The sequence below is a fragment of the Delphinus delphis genome, chromosome 2, assembly GCF_949987515.2.
Source record: "Delphinus delphis chromosome 2, mDelDel1.2, whole genome shotgun sequence".
Taxonomy (NCBI): Eukaryota; Metazoa; Chordata; class Mammalia; order Artiodactyla; family Delphinidae; genus Delphinus; species Delphinus delphis.
The window spans coordinates 158,306,091-158,322,503 of record NC_082684.1 but is presented as its reverse complement, the minus strand read 5'-3'; the positions used below and the strand labels follow the sequence as shown (position 1 = coordinate 158,322,503).

General features: G+C 37.1%; 1 protein-coding gene across 4 annotated transcripts in view; it reads left to right on the top strand.

Annotated features, from left to right (window-relative positions):
• Positions 1–16,413, top strand: part of UPF2 (UPF2 regulator of nonsense mediated mRNA decay) — a 211,336-nt gene that overhangs the window by 46,736 nt on the left and 148,187 nt on the right. For all 4 annotated transcript variants that reach the window (XM_060006040.1, XM_060006039.1, XM_060006041.1 and 1 more), the window contains exons 9-12: positions 188–296; positions 8,604–8,717; positions 10,800–10,916; positions 15,308–15,493. In XM_060006040.1, the coding sequence (XP_059862023.1) occupies positions 188–296; positions 8,604–8,717; positions 10,800–10,916; positions 15,308–15,493 (526 nt within the window). The remainder of the gene's footprint in view (positions 1–187; positions 297–8,603; positions 8,718–10,799; positions 10,917–15,307; positions 15,494–16,413) is intronic.

Below are 16,413 nucleotides of genomic sequence, written 5' to 3'. Positions count from 1 at the left end.
ACTTTCACAAGGCAAATTGAATTTCCAAATACTTCATTATAATGGCAATACATAGGCATGTCTGTATGGTTATTATTAGTTTTTATAATCATTTAATGTGTGAATATATCTGAGAAAGTTTAAATTTTAAAATGAGTTATTTCTGGTGTGCCTTTCCTTTTACACATATCACATGTAACTTTTGCAGGTTGGATTTGCTACCATTTTATGCAAGATTGGTTGCTACATTGCATCCCTGCATGTCTGATGTAGCAGAGGATCTTTGTTCCATGCTGAGGGGGGATTTCAGATTTCATGTATGTATTTAAGCATTTATTTTGTTATATATATATATACACACACTTATGAGTGAGGATTCTTTAGTTTAAAAATATGATTATTTTATTGGTAAGCACATTTTGAAACTTGATAGTGGTATAACAGTTCAGAATGTATGGACTTCTAAATTTTTTAAATGTAAATCTACTCAGCAAAGCTTGAAATTGATAAATGCTATTCCAATTTGGAGATGAGCTGTTGCTGCTACCTTGTTTTCCCATTGTAGGGTCTGCACTTCTTGCTTTTGTAAAGTAAAAACATTCTCCAAGGTCAAGAGAGCCAGCAGGCCTCATTGGTGTTCCCCGAAGAAACATAAGATTGGCCACGACAAGTCAGGGCACACAGTGCCTGTAGGATGCCTGTTCAGGTGTTGGGGGTCCAACGTTTGGGGCACACGAAGTTGCGTAAATGCTCTGATCTCAGTGAATGCTGTCATAGACCATGTTTTTATTGATTCTTGCCTTAAGAATCCTTAGCTTGAAGAAAGATTCTTAATAGAGTGCCTATGAGTGGTTCTCCCAAACCCATGTTACCCCACCATCTTGTGGATACAGGCTTGAAAGGAGTAAAAGGATACCTTAGCGGTGACTGAAAGTGAACATTGGTAGAATTTGAAAAGACATGAAATGCAAGTGTTCATGTATGCCCATGGAAAAACTGTGTTTGTAAAATTTAGCTTTATATAGCAAGTTGCTTGGAATGCAGATAAATGTTTGCTCTGCTCAATTTGCATTTCATTGCACTGGCTATACACAAATCGGTAGTATGGCTGAGCACCAGAACAGACATAATTCCTGAGGTCAGGAATCTCATGATGTAATTGGGAAGATAAGGCCTAAATGCTGATAAAAGCAAGAGTGAAATAAAAATTTAAACCCTAAATAAATTTGATATTATAAGGAAGTGCATGTTTAATTGCCAAATGAATTGTTGGAGAGTCAGTGCCTTGAGTCCAGAGGAAGCAAATGTCTGTGTGAGGGGTGGAATGGTCTCTAAAGGCTTCTTGCCATGGGTGTTAATTTGTTAGTATGAGATTTGTGGGTAAGATTTTTCTGGGCCAGCTTTTTTGCTGAAGTGTGTTTCAGACTTTCATAGATAATATTAATCAAGGACAGGTTTCTATGTCTAGAGAAGTTTGGAAACACTGAAATCCAGAAAGTTAAACCGTTTTGCTTTTGTTTTATGGTAAGAATTCTCAAAGCTTTAATAGGGTAATGAGCACTGTGAACCTCCTGGAAGGGGCTGAATATACAGTCACTCAAAAGACACAGTGTTTACATGCTGCTAGTTCGGGGGCAGATGCGTCTGAAGTCATATTGTTGGTATTTTAATCCCATCATACAGATACAGACAAGACACTGTTTTACTAGCAGGCAGTATGACTGCATTGTATGAGTTACATGCGTACACCCCTCCACCAAACCACAGTCAAACAAACCATGAGTTGCTGGACCAAGCATAATTAGTGCTTTTGGTGAGAAACCTAAAATTAAGAAAATTCTGTTCATGTGTACTTCCCATCCCATCTTTGAAAATTGGGGTGAGAGTTGAGGGAATTGGCATTTTTGTTATTGTTGTAAGGTTTCATTACAACTAGAAGAGTATCAGGATTCCAGAGTATATTTGGGAACTGCTATTCTCAGGGGAGAGAAGAGAGGGCACTTGATGTCATCGATCACCTCTGCTTCCTCCAGGGTCTAGCCTTTCCCACCCTCAAATCTGCAGACTTTGCCATTGACTTTTTATCAGGCAAAAAATGTGCTCAGCACTCTCCCATCCTTAAAATAAAAACAGGAAAACTTTCCTCAACTGCACCTCTCCCCCCGTCCTCTTTCATTTCCTTCTTGTTTGATGTTGTAGAGTATACGTGTCTCTTGCACTTCTGACGTTTACCCTTTGTTTTACCATCATAGCGCCCTGGCAGAAACCACCAGTGTCCTCCTAATCGCCTCATCCTAGTTGATGTCCCTGCAGATTCTGAATTGCTGGACTCTCCTGCCTTTTAGGAAACTCATTCTGACTCTACCACATACTAGCATTGTAACTTTGGCCAAGTTACTTAAGTGCTCCATGCCTCGATTTCCTTGCTTGTTAAGTGGGATAATTTGTATTTTAATAAATTTATTTATTTATTTATTTTTGGCTGCGTTGGGTCTTCGTTGCTGCGCGTGGGCTTTCTCTAGTTACGGCAAGCGAGGGCTACTCTTCGTTGCGGTGCGTGGGCTTCTCGTTGCGGTGGCTTCTCGTTGCAGAGCACGGGCTCTAGGCGCGAGGGCTTCAGTAGTTGTGGCACGTGGGCTCAGTAGTTGTGGCTCGCAGGCTCTAGAGTGCAGGCTCAGTAGTTGTGGCACATGAGCTTAGTTGCTGTGTGGCATGTGGGATCTTCCTGGATCAGGGCTTGAACCTGTGTCCCCTGCATTGGCAGGCGGATTCTTCTTCTTCACTGCACCACCAGGGAAGTCCCAATTTGTATCTTTTTAAATGAGATTGTTCTTACTGATTAAACGAGATAATTCATATAAAGCTTATCACACAGATGTCATTATAATAATTACCTCTTCTCTACCACCACTCTCTCCTGCTTCTCGCTTATGACTACTCTCCTCAATATCCTTTGCTCTGTTTTCCAGCTGAGTTTATATGTTGGTGTTCCTTCCCCAGACTTACTTCCTTCACCCTCCTTTACGATGGAACACAGTTTACCTGGGGTTCAGGTGGCATCTGTTTCCCAGCAGCCTCACGTATATATCTCTTGCCAGAACCTCTCTCCTGGTGCTTAATAAGTTCTCATGTACTTTTAGCTAAATACATCCATAAAACTCATTTTCTTCTCAAAAATGCCTTTATCCTTCACTTTCTTATACCGGATTCTATATTCTCCCTATAAATTTGCAATATATTTTATCTACTCACTGAGGGAACTACATCTACTTTCGCCCCTCTGACATTCGGGAGCCAAATTTGTCAAATTCTATTGATATATCTGCTAAAACACCTCCTCAAGGCTAGCGTCTCTCCTTCATTCCCAGTGCCGCTGTCTTTCAGTCTCTGTAGCGTGAATTAGGAGAATAGCTGTTTCACCAGGTTTCCCATCTCTGGCTTCTATCCCGCTCCAACATATTGTCACAATTGATCCTATTTGTCCCGTGCTTAAGAACCTCACCTGAGAAATAACGCTGGTTAGCAAAACAGTATGAAATCTCACCTGGTAGTCAAAGAAATTCTAGTTAAAGCAACGGATTTGCTAATTTGACTAACAGGTTAGTGAAGGTAATAACAATGAGAAACCATCACATATACTTGAGATTGGAATTTGGAGAAGGAATTTGGCAGTATGTTTCAAGATCCTTAGAGGCATTCATATAGTGGACAACTCTGGGAATCTGTCCCAAGTAAACAATCCTAAGTACCCCCAAAAGCTTTATTCACATCATGAATTGTAATAGGGAAAAAAGGGAAAATAATCTAGAAGTCCAAAAATGGATTAAGAAAATGGTCATATAATCACAATGCTGAAATGATATAGAACCATTAGAAAGTCTTATTTACCAAAAAGTTTTCAAATCATAAAGTGCTTTTTTTTAAACATTTTTATTGGAGTATAATTGCTTTACAATGGTGTGTTACTTTCTGCTTTATAACAAAGAGAATCAGCTACATATACACATATAACCCCATATCTCCTCCCTCTTGCGTCTCCCCCCTATCCTTTCTATCCCACCCCTCTAGGTGGTCAGAAAGCACCGAGCTGCTCTCCCTGTGCTATGCAGCTGCTTCCCACTAGCTATCTGTTTTACATTTGGTAGTGTATATATGTCCATGCCACTGTCTCACTTCGTCCCAGCTTACCCTTCCCCCTCCCCGTGTCCTCAAGTCCATTCTCTACGAAAGTGCTTTTTTTAAGGGGAAAAAAAGCAAGCTCTAAAATCTTACACATAATAAATTTATAGTTATGTTAAAATTCTTGGCAAGTAAAGACTAGAAAAAATTGTATATCAGTATGCTACCAGTGGCTGTCTTTGGATAGTGGGGTTATACGAAATTTTTTTCCTTTCTAGTTTTCTGTGTCCTCCACATTTTTAGCAAGGCCTACTTCTTTAATAATGGAGAAGACAACTTTTATTTAAATGTAGCCATATCACCCTCACTGATTGACATTTTTGAAATCAGTGGTCTTCTAACTTTTTTGATCAAGCCTCTCTGTTGGTAAAGTAAGTTGACCACATATCCCAGTATAGGCATATTTATTTATAAATTATATGCATTTGTAATTCTACCAGATATTTCCTGTATATCATAAAACATACAAAAATAACTTTAAAAGTATGAGATAAAAAACAAAAACATAAATAGATGTTTCAACATTTCTTTTTCCCCACACCCCAGTAGATGAAGAGTCTTGCCCTCCCTACTTTGGAGATCAGTAGTCCCTAGAATAAAATAAATAAGTTTCTTTGAAGGCAAATTTACTTATTTATAAACCCAGTGCCTACTTAGTGTTTAGAGTATAGTGGATTTTCCAAAAAATTAGTTGAATGATTGAATGTTTATGTAAAACAAAATGAGCAAATTATGGAGGACAGAAAATATAATATTTGGGTGAAGTTATAGAGGGGCTGGTTTGGGACAAAGGGTTCTTCCTCCAGGGGAATAATGAATGAGAGGCCTTGGAAATTCTTACTTTTGTATCTTGACATATTTGAAGAGTTTTTATTAATGTATACGAATTTAGTTATTTGAGTAATCTCAATTCCAGCTGTTATTAATAAATGAGTTGTAAGCAGCATTTTTGCTAAATTTGATTATGTAAGTAAAATCTGAGACATTATTGAACTAAAAATATATAGAAAATTTTACATTGTTAATTCATCTGTATTTACTTTTGCAGAAGTGATTGACATACCATTTGATCATAAAGAGTCAACACATGAGATTGGAAAATATTAAATGAGGAGTCAGAATAAGTTAGTCTGTTTTTTATGTCACAGTCTTTTGAAAAGCCTTCAGTTTTTTCATCTGAAAATGAGGGAGTGAGATAATTGATTTCTAATACTTCATTTAAAAATTCTACAATCTTGTCATGTTAGTTAGATTGTACCTCCTTAACCTCAATAATATTTAGGAATAATTGTGAATGATACACTATGTTATGTGTTTTTGTAAATTGTGATGCTCAGTAATACTTAAATTGTATGATCTCCACAGCACAGTTGTTAAGAGCTTGTGCATCCAGAATCACCCAGGGAGACTGTTAAAAACATGTATATGTATTTCCCAGCCCTACTCCCTCTAAAGATTCAGCTTCAGTATATCATTTTTGAAATGCTTCTTTATCCTTTTTCTACTTCTACATTTCTTTAACTGTAAAAGAAACACATGCTCATTGTGGGTGATTTAGAAAATATATAAAGAAGAAAGAAAGGAGGGGGAACCTCATAATTTCATCACTTAAAGCAAACCTTGTTAATATTTTAGTATATTTTCTTTACTTTTTTTCTTCTGTAGTTTTTTTATGGATGCTTTTATATTTTATGTACAATTTCCCACTTTTATTTCTCACTCAGAAGTATTTTACAGCATCATTTAAAACACTTCTCAAGCATCATTTTAAAGTTTATATACTCTTTTGTCCTAGACATTAATTGCTTAGTATCAAGTGAAGTATAGTTATCATCATTACTGCCCCATCATCATCATCCTTATTTTTATCCTTATTTTACCAAGTGAGCCAGTAGGTTCAGGGAGTTTTATATGAATTGTCCAAGATTATATACCCCTACCCCCACCCCAAATGGCATGAAATGACCACAGGACCTCAGGTGTTGTGACTGTAGACCTTTTACTCTTTCACGTCACTACAATATGTATATAAACATTAAGCATTTTCATTAATTTGTTCACTCAGTGAATATTGATTTTGTGTTAATGTATTAGCGATACAATGTACAAATGTGGATAATATTAATAATGGCTAATACTTAGTGAACTCTTCGTGGTCCCAGTTACTATTGATTGTGCTTTGTATCAGTTCACTTAATGAAGACTCACAACCGTATGATATAGGTTACTTTCATTAGTTCCATTTTATAGATGAGGAAATTGAGGCACAGAGTTTAAGTAACAGTAAGTGATAAAGCTGGGAATTAAACCTAGCAGATCTGTTCCAGAGTCTACCCTCTTAATCTAGAGTGTAGATTAAACTTGCCTCAGAGTTCACAAAATAAGATAAATTAATAAGAGGAGCTTTTTTTTTAATATATAAATTTATTTATTTATTTTTGGCTGCCTTGGAGCTTCGTTGCTGCACGCAGGCTTTCTCTAGTTGCAGCAAGCGGGGTCTACTCTTCATTGTGGTGCACGGGCTTCTCATCGCGGTGGCTTCTTTTGTTGTGGAGCACAGGCTGTAGGCGTGCGGGCTTCAGTAGTTGTGGCGCACGGTCTTAGTTGTTCCGCAGCATATGGGATCTTCACTGACCAGGGCTCGAACCCGTGGCCCCTACATTGGCAGGCGGATTCTTTTTTTTTTTTTTGCGGTACACGGGCCTCTCACTGTTGCGGCCTCTCCCGTTGCGGAGCACAGTCTCCGGACGCACGAGCTCAGTGGCCATGGCTCACGGGCCCAGCCGCTCCGCGGCATGTGGGATCTTCCCGGACCGGGGCACGAACCCATGTCCCCTGAATCGACAGGCGGACTGTCAACCACTGCGCCACCAGGAAAGCCCTAGCAGGCGGATTCTTAACCACTGCGCCACCAGGGACGTTCCAAGGGAAGCTTTCAGTATGCAGTACTTATCAAACACCTATTTGTGAAAACACCTTTATGAAGGCTAAATTACAAGGCTAGAATAAATAGTCAAATTTATTCAATATTAGTTTGTTTAATAGACTAATTAAACTAGAATCTAGTTCTAGTTTTTTTCTATTTGTCTGTAATCTCAAAGCTATTTTGTATGCTTGAATGATGTGATTAAAGTTCTGTAAGTTGAGTTTTTGTGATTTTATTTTTAGTTGCAGTTTTATTGATGCCTTAGATTAAATATAGTTAGAGTGAGTTTCTAATTTCCTCTGATTTTTTTAAGTGAGTAAACATGGTTTTGTTCAAAAATTATTACTGAAGATCTAAAAAGTGAGCACCTACCTTTGTTTGCTATAGAAAGTAGGTCCTTAAAAGGAAGATGATAAATTCCATTAAGTATAGGCTGTCTATGTAGAAGTTTAATACTTACGTAAAAGATTGTTACTAATTGTCCAGATGCGGGTGAGGTTTGGACTTATTTTGAATCCCAGCACCTGATAGAGCAGTGGAATTCTCAAGTATGAGTTTAGAGTCTGGGGTTTTGGTACTGATCCTTGGTCAGGTCATTTGACAGCTTTGCGTTCTTCTACTGTTGTTGTTTTAACTATTAAATCAGAATTATACAGCTTTTGCTCCTTTCTCAGAGTGTTGTTATGTGGAACAAATAAGATAGGATAGTACTCTGAAAAAATAAGGAACACTAAACTAGTTCAAAGCACTACCATATTATTGTTATTGTTGTTCATAGAAAAGGCTTCTAGACTACAGGTTTGGTTTTCTGGTGAAATTGTAATTCTGAGGTTAAATCCAATTACATTTATCGTGACGTGTCTGTTCACATGGTACTGTTGTAATAGGATTTTGTTATGTTCAATATTGCTTGAAATGTGTGCCTAAGTAGAGGGCTTATATTTGCAAAGGATTTGAACTTTGATATGCGACTGTGACTGTTGATAAAAAATAGTGATTGTATTGGAAATTTCATTGTACTAATGAATTTACAATAAAAAATATATATAGTTCATAATTATAATATACTAACTGAGCCTTAATATTTTTGCTTAAGTGAGCTCTTGGTGTTTATTATTTTTAAAGCAGCATTTCCTAAAGTGTATTCCTTATAATATTAATTTAACAAACTAGTCGTTGTTACCATTTCAAAAGAGGGGTTTATGTTGCCAAATAAATTTGAGAAACATTGAATTAAGTTAAACAGGTTTCTTTATATGAGAACCTCTTAAGGCTGGTGAAATGCATTGTTTCCCCAAATTGTTTGAAACAGTTTTGCAAAGCATGTCCTGGCACTGGTGTTCCAAAAATAAGCAAAGCTTATTTTGCTTTAACTTAAGATAATTTGAATATAGCAAGAAATTATACCCAAATTTATTTAAAATATCTAGAGTGAATTCAGTCTTATTAAAATAACAATTCTTATCACAGATTTCAAAGTGTTAATTATTTAAGCAATGTCTCTTCTCTTAATTTGTAGGTACGAAAAAAGGACCAGATCAATATTGAAACAAAGAACAAAACTGTTCGTTTTATTGGAGAACTCACTAAGTTTAAGATGTTCACAAAAAATGATACACTGCATTGTTTGAAGGTTAGTAGTGAATCATTTGAAATATTTTTTAATAGACACATCTAAAGTTTTAATGCTTCAGTTTGTAAGTGCTGGGAAATGATGTAATTAAGAAATATTTGATTAATCTATAGGAAGACAAAAGAGGAGTAAAAAGGAACAATAAACAGATGAGCAAAATAGAGAACAAATAATAAGATGGTAGACACAAATAGAACTATAACAGTAATTACATGAAATGTAGAAGGACAAAGTACATTAAGTAAAAGCCTTAAGAATATAAGACTTGATTAAAACAACATTATATGCTGACTGCAAGGAAGATACCCTTAAATATTAACACCAGGAAGCCTAAAATAAAAAGATGGGGGAAATATACCATGGAAGCACTAAAAATAAATAAATAAATAAAAGCACCTGGTTTTATTATTATCAGACAAAGTAGGCTTTAAGGCATGAAGCATTATTAGAAATAAAGAAGCATAGTTCATAATGATGATGAGGTCCTTTTAATAGGAAAGTGTGTTACCTTCCTGAATCAGTATGCCTCCAGTACTGTATTTTTAGAATACATAAAGCAAAAAATCGACAAGGAAAGAGAAATAAATCCACAATTACAGTGAGAGACTTGAAAACACCTTTTAGTACCTGAAAGCATAGGCAGACAACATTAGTAAGTATATTCAGGATTGAACAACCTTAATCTAATTGACACTATACCCAACAGGATCAGAATTTATAATCTCTTCAAATGCACATGGATGATTTACCAAAATCAACCAAAAAGAAAGTCTCAGCAAGTTCAAAAAAATTGAAATTATTCAGATTGTTTTTTTGTCCACAATAGAATTAAGGTAGAAATTCATTAGTAACTAACTAGTTATGTGTGGTAAAGCTGATGCAGCATAGATGAAATAATTCTTCTACATTTGGAATTGGTCATTACTAACAATAACAAATTTTTAATCAAGTTAATTTCTTTGAGATATCACTAGGTATGTCACACAAAATGGGTCTCATGGGTTCAAATACATTTGGAAAACCCTGAGTTAAACACGTTTCTTTACTGCATGATTTCTTAAGAGTATTTAAAATATTAATAATCATTGTAAATATTCAAGGGGTTAAGTCTCCTAAACCTACTTGGAGCATTTCAGGAGACTACAAAGTACATTTGGGGAACTTTGGACAGCATTTAAGAGAGGTTGTGAAAGTTTTTTCAACGCTGTCATTGAAAGGAATCATGCCATGAACAACTTAGACATATTAGTATATTTCTTTGTATTAATTACTGATGTATATAGGAAGAATATACATTTATTTGACACAGGTTCATTTCTGTACATTTGTTTTAAGGAAATAATCATAAACGTGCGCAAATTTATGTGCAAGAATGTTTGTCACACCATTGTTTATAGTAGCAAAAAATTGTAAACAATTTGGATGTCCCATAAATAAGAATCAGTTAAGTTTTAGTATAGTTCATATTATAAGTACTATGTACCCTTTAAATCATGCCATAGAAGGATAATAAAGATGTGGAAAAATACTCATGTTAGCCCAAAAAAACCAAATTATTGAATGATATGTGTAAATCTTTTTTGGCTTAGAAAATATGCACAGAAAAATATTGGGGGGATAAATAGTAAAATGTGGTAATGTGTTTGTAAATTTCATACAGTAAGGCTTTTGTTGTAAGAAGTTTAAAGGTAAATGTCATATAAACCAAAACCAAAAAGCTATTTAGAAAATATTAGCTATGTATGTGGCATTTGCTTAAATATATAGCATCTCCTGATAAATATAAAATGGGCTTTGATAGATTAGTTTTCATATATCTATCTAAAAGGAATGACATTAAATATCCTGAAGTTTTTAGATAAAATTTTATGGCCTAACACAAAGATACCCAGTGATGAAGCTTGGCATCTAAAGTAGACTAGGTTATTTTTTTTTAGTTGATTTACAATATTGTGTTTAGCTTTTCTTCTTTTTACAGTGACATTTTAAAACTTGTTGCACACATTAGGTGTATAATGTTTTCTTTCTCTAATAGGATTGAATTGTTGTCTTTGTGGTTTTTCATCATTATTATTTTTACAGATGCTTCTATCAGACTTTTCCCATCACCATATTGAAATGGCATGTACCCTACTAGAAACATGTGGAAGATTTCTTTTCAGATCTCCAGAATCTCACCTGAGGACCAGTGTACTTTTGGTAAGGGCTTGAGGATCCTAGCAAGAGGTTGAGGTTCTTGATTTACTCCAGGAGTTAAAAATTTTGACCAGTGCCTTTTATCTTGCTCTGCCATTTAAACACTTCTACCTAAACTAGAACTCCAGCCGTTCCTGGAGAGCTGTAGGAATTTTTCTCATTTGACTGCCAGTGAGTTCACACTATTGTAAAGGGGGATTAAATTCAGCCCCAGATAACTTTTTACAAGTGATGCAGAAGAGCAGGTACTCTAAATACTATTGTGTTAGAGCCCTCTTTGTGGATGTTCTTGATACATCTTTACTGTGCCATAAGCACATAAATTATAAAGCTTAAATTTTTTAAATTGGAAAACATAAAACATAAGCTTGAAAAATTAACATGGGGGGAGAAGATATTTCTTAAGTTAATTAGGATGCCAGCATGGCCATCAAGTTTATTAAGCAATTAAGTTAGTATGCTTATTGGTAATACCCATGCATTCGACTGCAGCCTTTGCAAGGGAGAGAGTGTGGTGGGGGAGGGTGTCAGTATTAGCCCTGGTTTAGGACTCCCCAGGAATAGACTGTCATTACATCAGTGTTGCTTTTAGGGACGTGTTGATTGTGTCTTTTTCTCTAGGTGTGTTATTTTTTTAGAATCTAGTTGTAAGCTTGAATATTTCTCTGGCAATATTTAAAATGAAAAAAACATGGGAATTTATTTCTAGTGAACAAAAATACTAATGTGAAGGCCATCACCTGGAGTTTATTTCCACATTCTCTCTAGGCTTATTCATATAATAGTCATTCCAAGTTCAAATTTTTATTGTAACACAGAAAAAAATCTTCCTCCTCTTTGGCTCAAGCTGGTAAGGTTAAATGAGACCTGCATATGAAAATGTAATAGAGATGCCAAGAAAGCTTAGGTTTTAAAAATGTCTATATTTTATTTGTAATATTGAACCCTCTATGTTTACTTTTTGCTAGGGAAAGTTTACTAGTTGTGGTGGTGTGGATACTTATGCCATTGATGGAAACCAGAGTTCTTCCTGCCCGACTGGTTTTCTTCGCTCAGCGGATCTTTCTCCCTCTTGTAGCGAAAGCAGCTAGCCTTTATCATTGATTGTCTTGCTTTCTGGATAGGAGCCTTGTTTATCATATAATGCTTTTGGGGCTCCTCCTATGTGTTAGGCACTGAACTCAGTTCTGCAGGGATGTTATGGCTGGTTGGGGGTGGTTAGTACAAAGAAATGAAACATAGTTGCCATCCTCAAAGTGGTCCATATCTAGTGCTAATTCCAGTGTAGCATTTTAAGTGCTTTAACAGAGAGAGGTATGCAGAGGATTTTATGGGCTCATGGAGGGAGTACTTAAACCAGACTGAATGAGTCAGGAGAGATCTTCCCTAACAGCTTCCCAGTGTTTATTGAGTCTGACTCTTCTGTCAGACCCTTGGGATATAAAAGTGAAAAAGATAGTTCCTGCCCTCATGGAATTTGTAGTCTAATAACCCAGACAGATGGACGGTTGGAACACAGGGAGGGGGATGCAATATAATACTGTGGGTTAGCATAGGGTATTATGTGTATAGATAGAAGAGGCGCTTAATCTAGTCTTGGTATGTCAGGAAAGGTTTCCTGGAAAAAATGGTGTTTATTTTAGAGACTCACCTGAGTCTCAAAGGCAGAGAAGAGAGATACACTGAGTCAAGAGGCTGCAGGTAAGACTGGAGACGTAGGCACAGCCCCGAGTATGAGCACTGTGCTAAGGAACGAGGGTTTTCCCCCTGTGGTAGAGAGTAGCTATTGAAGGATGTTAAGCAGGGAGGATAGGTATGATCAGATTTATGGTTTTAGGAAGGTCGGTGTGGAGGAGATACCTGAGGTGGCTGAGGCCAGAGGTAGACAGAACAGTGAAACGGCTGTTTTCAAAACCTACGGGGAAAACAATGAAGAAATGGTAAGGATGGGGGAGTGGGGAATAATAATTGGCTGTATGAAGAATTTTAGGAAGCAGAACTGATGAGATGTGATGGTGAGATACTAGGGACGAGGAAGGGAAAGCGCCCTCAGATAAGACCCCGTATTCCAGCATGAGCATCTGAGCGGGTGATGGTGCCAGTCACAGAGATGAGGGAGGAGGAGGAGGGAGGAGGAGGAGGGTTTGGTTTGAAGCGCAAATGCTTGCGGGATGATCTAAAATGTACCCGTATTTGTTTGGGAACACACATAACCTTTTAACTGGTTTGCATTTAAAATTATTCTTGGCTGATGTTAAAAGTAGTTTGGTGTGGGGACTTCCCCGGGTGGTCCAGTGCTTGAGACTTCTCCTTCCTATGCAGGGGGTGTGGGTTCCATCCCTGGTGGGGGAGCTAAGATCCCACATGCCTGGAGGCCAAAAACAACCAAAACATAAAACAGAAGCAACATTGTAACAAATTCAATAAAGACTTTAAAATTGGTCCACATCAAAAAAGAAAAAAGAAAGTAGTTTGGTATGTGTGTTGGGGGAGAAGGTTCTAAAGTGGTCTACATAACAGGTTGAAACTAGTCTTGATTTAAAACTGTTATGTATGTACAAATGAAAAGTTAAGTGTTGCGTTATGTTTTGTTCAAAGAACTTACAGGGTGAGGTCATTATCTCTAGCTCTGTTAAACATGGAACTGTTCTCTCTGTCTGGAAGAGTCAACATTTAATAAGCCTTTACAAATTATAAAATAGATGTCAGGAGAGGAGCTAGGCTACAACGTGTATACTTTAGCAGATTCATAGACAAGAGAAACAATTGTGAAACTTGGTATACCCATAATTGAACTTATGAAAGAGCAGAATTTCCCCCAGTATACAATGGTTTTACGTGTATAGAAAGGCAGACCATGGGAAAGATTTGAATGTGTTTTAAAAAATTCATTCATTACTTTGTATATTAGTAAACATTAATTGCAAGCCTCCCATGTGCTAGGCCAGGCACTGTTTTAGATGCTGGGTTTACATCAGTGAACATGCTGCAGCCCCTGCCCTCCCTGAGCTTGCAGACACAGCCTTCTTTCCAAAGCCTGAAGTCTTGCTTCCACCCGCCACCACCTGCCACCCCAGTCCAGACACCTGCTTGAAGCTCTTCAGTGCTTTCCCTCTACAGGCTTCAAATCCAGCATTGTTACTATGGTCGGTCTGCAGAATCTGGTCTCACCGAGCCTCTCCTCACTCCTTAGAACTGATCTCACGCCATTCCATGCTGGCGCCACGCTGGCCTTCATGTAGTTCCTGTAACTGATCCTTCTCTCCTCATTGCCTCTCGTCTTGCTGTTGCGTCTGCCTCAGGTGCTCTCTCTGTGTCTCTTCTCAACCTTTTGTCGTCCTTCAGAGCACAACTCAAATGTCACTTTTGCAGAGAGGCCATCCCTAGCCCACCCTGACTAAAGTGGGCTCTCATTACTCTCCATCTTAGGGCCTTGTTATTTTCCTTCATAACACTATTCACAGTTAGTATTTAAAAGGTTGCCAGTTTATTTGTTGGCTTGTTTATTCTGTCTTCCTACGCCAACTCTTAGGCTTCATGAAGGTAGGAGCCATGTCCTTCTTGTTCACTGGTGACTTCAGTACTTAGCGTAGTGCCTGGCACATAGTAAGTGCCAAGTAAAATGTTAAATGGCTGAATAAATTCAGTAATCTTAATACTTAGTGTGGTGCTGTTTTTAGAACTAGGAGTACTGTTTGAAGATCTTCAGCTGATCAGTCTTTGATTCTCAACTGGCATCTGGTGGGTAGAGGTGAAGGTTGCTGCACAGAACACCCTCCCCCCACACACCCAGACAAAGACTATCCAGTCCAAAACGTCCGTAGTGCTGAGGTTGAGGATCCTGAAGTAGATGATGATTGACTGCTTTTAATCACCTCCTGGAGCTGATGCTGAGGGCTCTGGACAAGTTGTGAAACTGGGGGCTTTTAGTTTCCTTGTCTGTAGAGACATGTCAGATTTACCTAGTACAACATTGGATGGCACAAGCTCTCAGAATAAGGTTATTCTCAGCTGTTGTGTGTGGAACAGCCAGAGGCATTCACCCCTTTATTTATATTGTTGGTCCTTAATTTCAGTCACTTGTATATAAGCCTTGTTTTACGTAGAGTTCATATAGTTTGGCAGAGTTATAAGTCAAGATATATTTGTAGCAGAGTTCTCTTGAGTATTTTATTGGACAAGGCATAAGACCAAGCAGTTATGGACTAATTTGTTCTAAAAACATGATTAGTGATATAACAATTAGTATACTTGCATGCTCTTAGAAATACCTAGTAATTGTTTTTTCCCTTTTCTAGCCCTTTATCTTGAAATCTTATCACTGAGAGTAGAACTTTAGTTGGGAAGAAAGAAACCTTAGAATGAAAGTATTTTGACTAGACTTTTTATTTTAGGAACAAATGATGAGAAAGAAACAAGCGATGCATCTCGATGCAAGATATGTCACAATGGTGGAGAATGCATATTACTACTGCAACCCACCTCCAGCTGAAAAAACAGTGAAAAAGAAACGTCCTCCTCTCCAGGAATATGTCCGGAAACTTTTGTACAAGGATCTCTCCAAGGTTACCACTGAGAAGGTAAATCTTAATGAAATCATAGAACAGTAGTCAACTTGAGATTTGTGGTAGTGCTAAGCTTATATAACATTCAACCAAATTAATTCTTTTTCGTCCTGATGATAATAGTACTGATTGCAGTGCACTTTCCTTCTAGCCCTGCACCAAATTGTTTTAGGTCAGGGACATATATTTCAGTTTTCCTAGATCAGCTTGTTTATCAATTGCTTCAGTGCCCCACAAAGTATAGATAGGAAATGTAAGTAGTTTGCATTATTCACATTTTGTATATGGAGAAATTGAAGCAGAATTGTTGAAGTCCCAGCAGTGGAGTTTAGGAGAGGTAGGATTAAATCCCAAGTTCCATTATGATTGATTCCATACAAGTCATCATAATAAGGAATTCATACGATGATACATAATGTATGGGACATATGTTTTATTTTCCTTTTATGTTAGTAACTTCTTATTCTAATTAAAGTGGTAATTCTTCTAAATTTGATGTTAATGCTGTGTGTATATTTGAAACTATTACTTTGTCTCTGATGTTCTGTAATGAATTTGCCTTTAAATATTTTGCTTTCAGTACAGGGGTTCTTAACCTTAAGTAGGCTTTAAGAGGCCCATGATCCTCTGGAACTTAATGATATTGAATCTCTGGGCCTGTCTGTATTTTTCCGGAAGAGGGTCTGTAGCTTTCTTTAGATTCTCAGCAGGGGTCAATTTCCAGAAAAGGTTAAGAACCACCGACCTGTTACCTTAATTATTGTAGTTACCTTGTTAGAACCTTCACTTTTAAGTGAGACATGTTGAGTAAACATTTTTTGGTCAACTCTACAAGTTGAAACAACATGGTATGGAACTTTTTTCTTTTCAGGAAAAAAAATTGAAGCAAATTAACTTCTGGACAGAGGAAACCTATGGGGAGGATAAGAGGCATG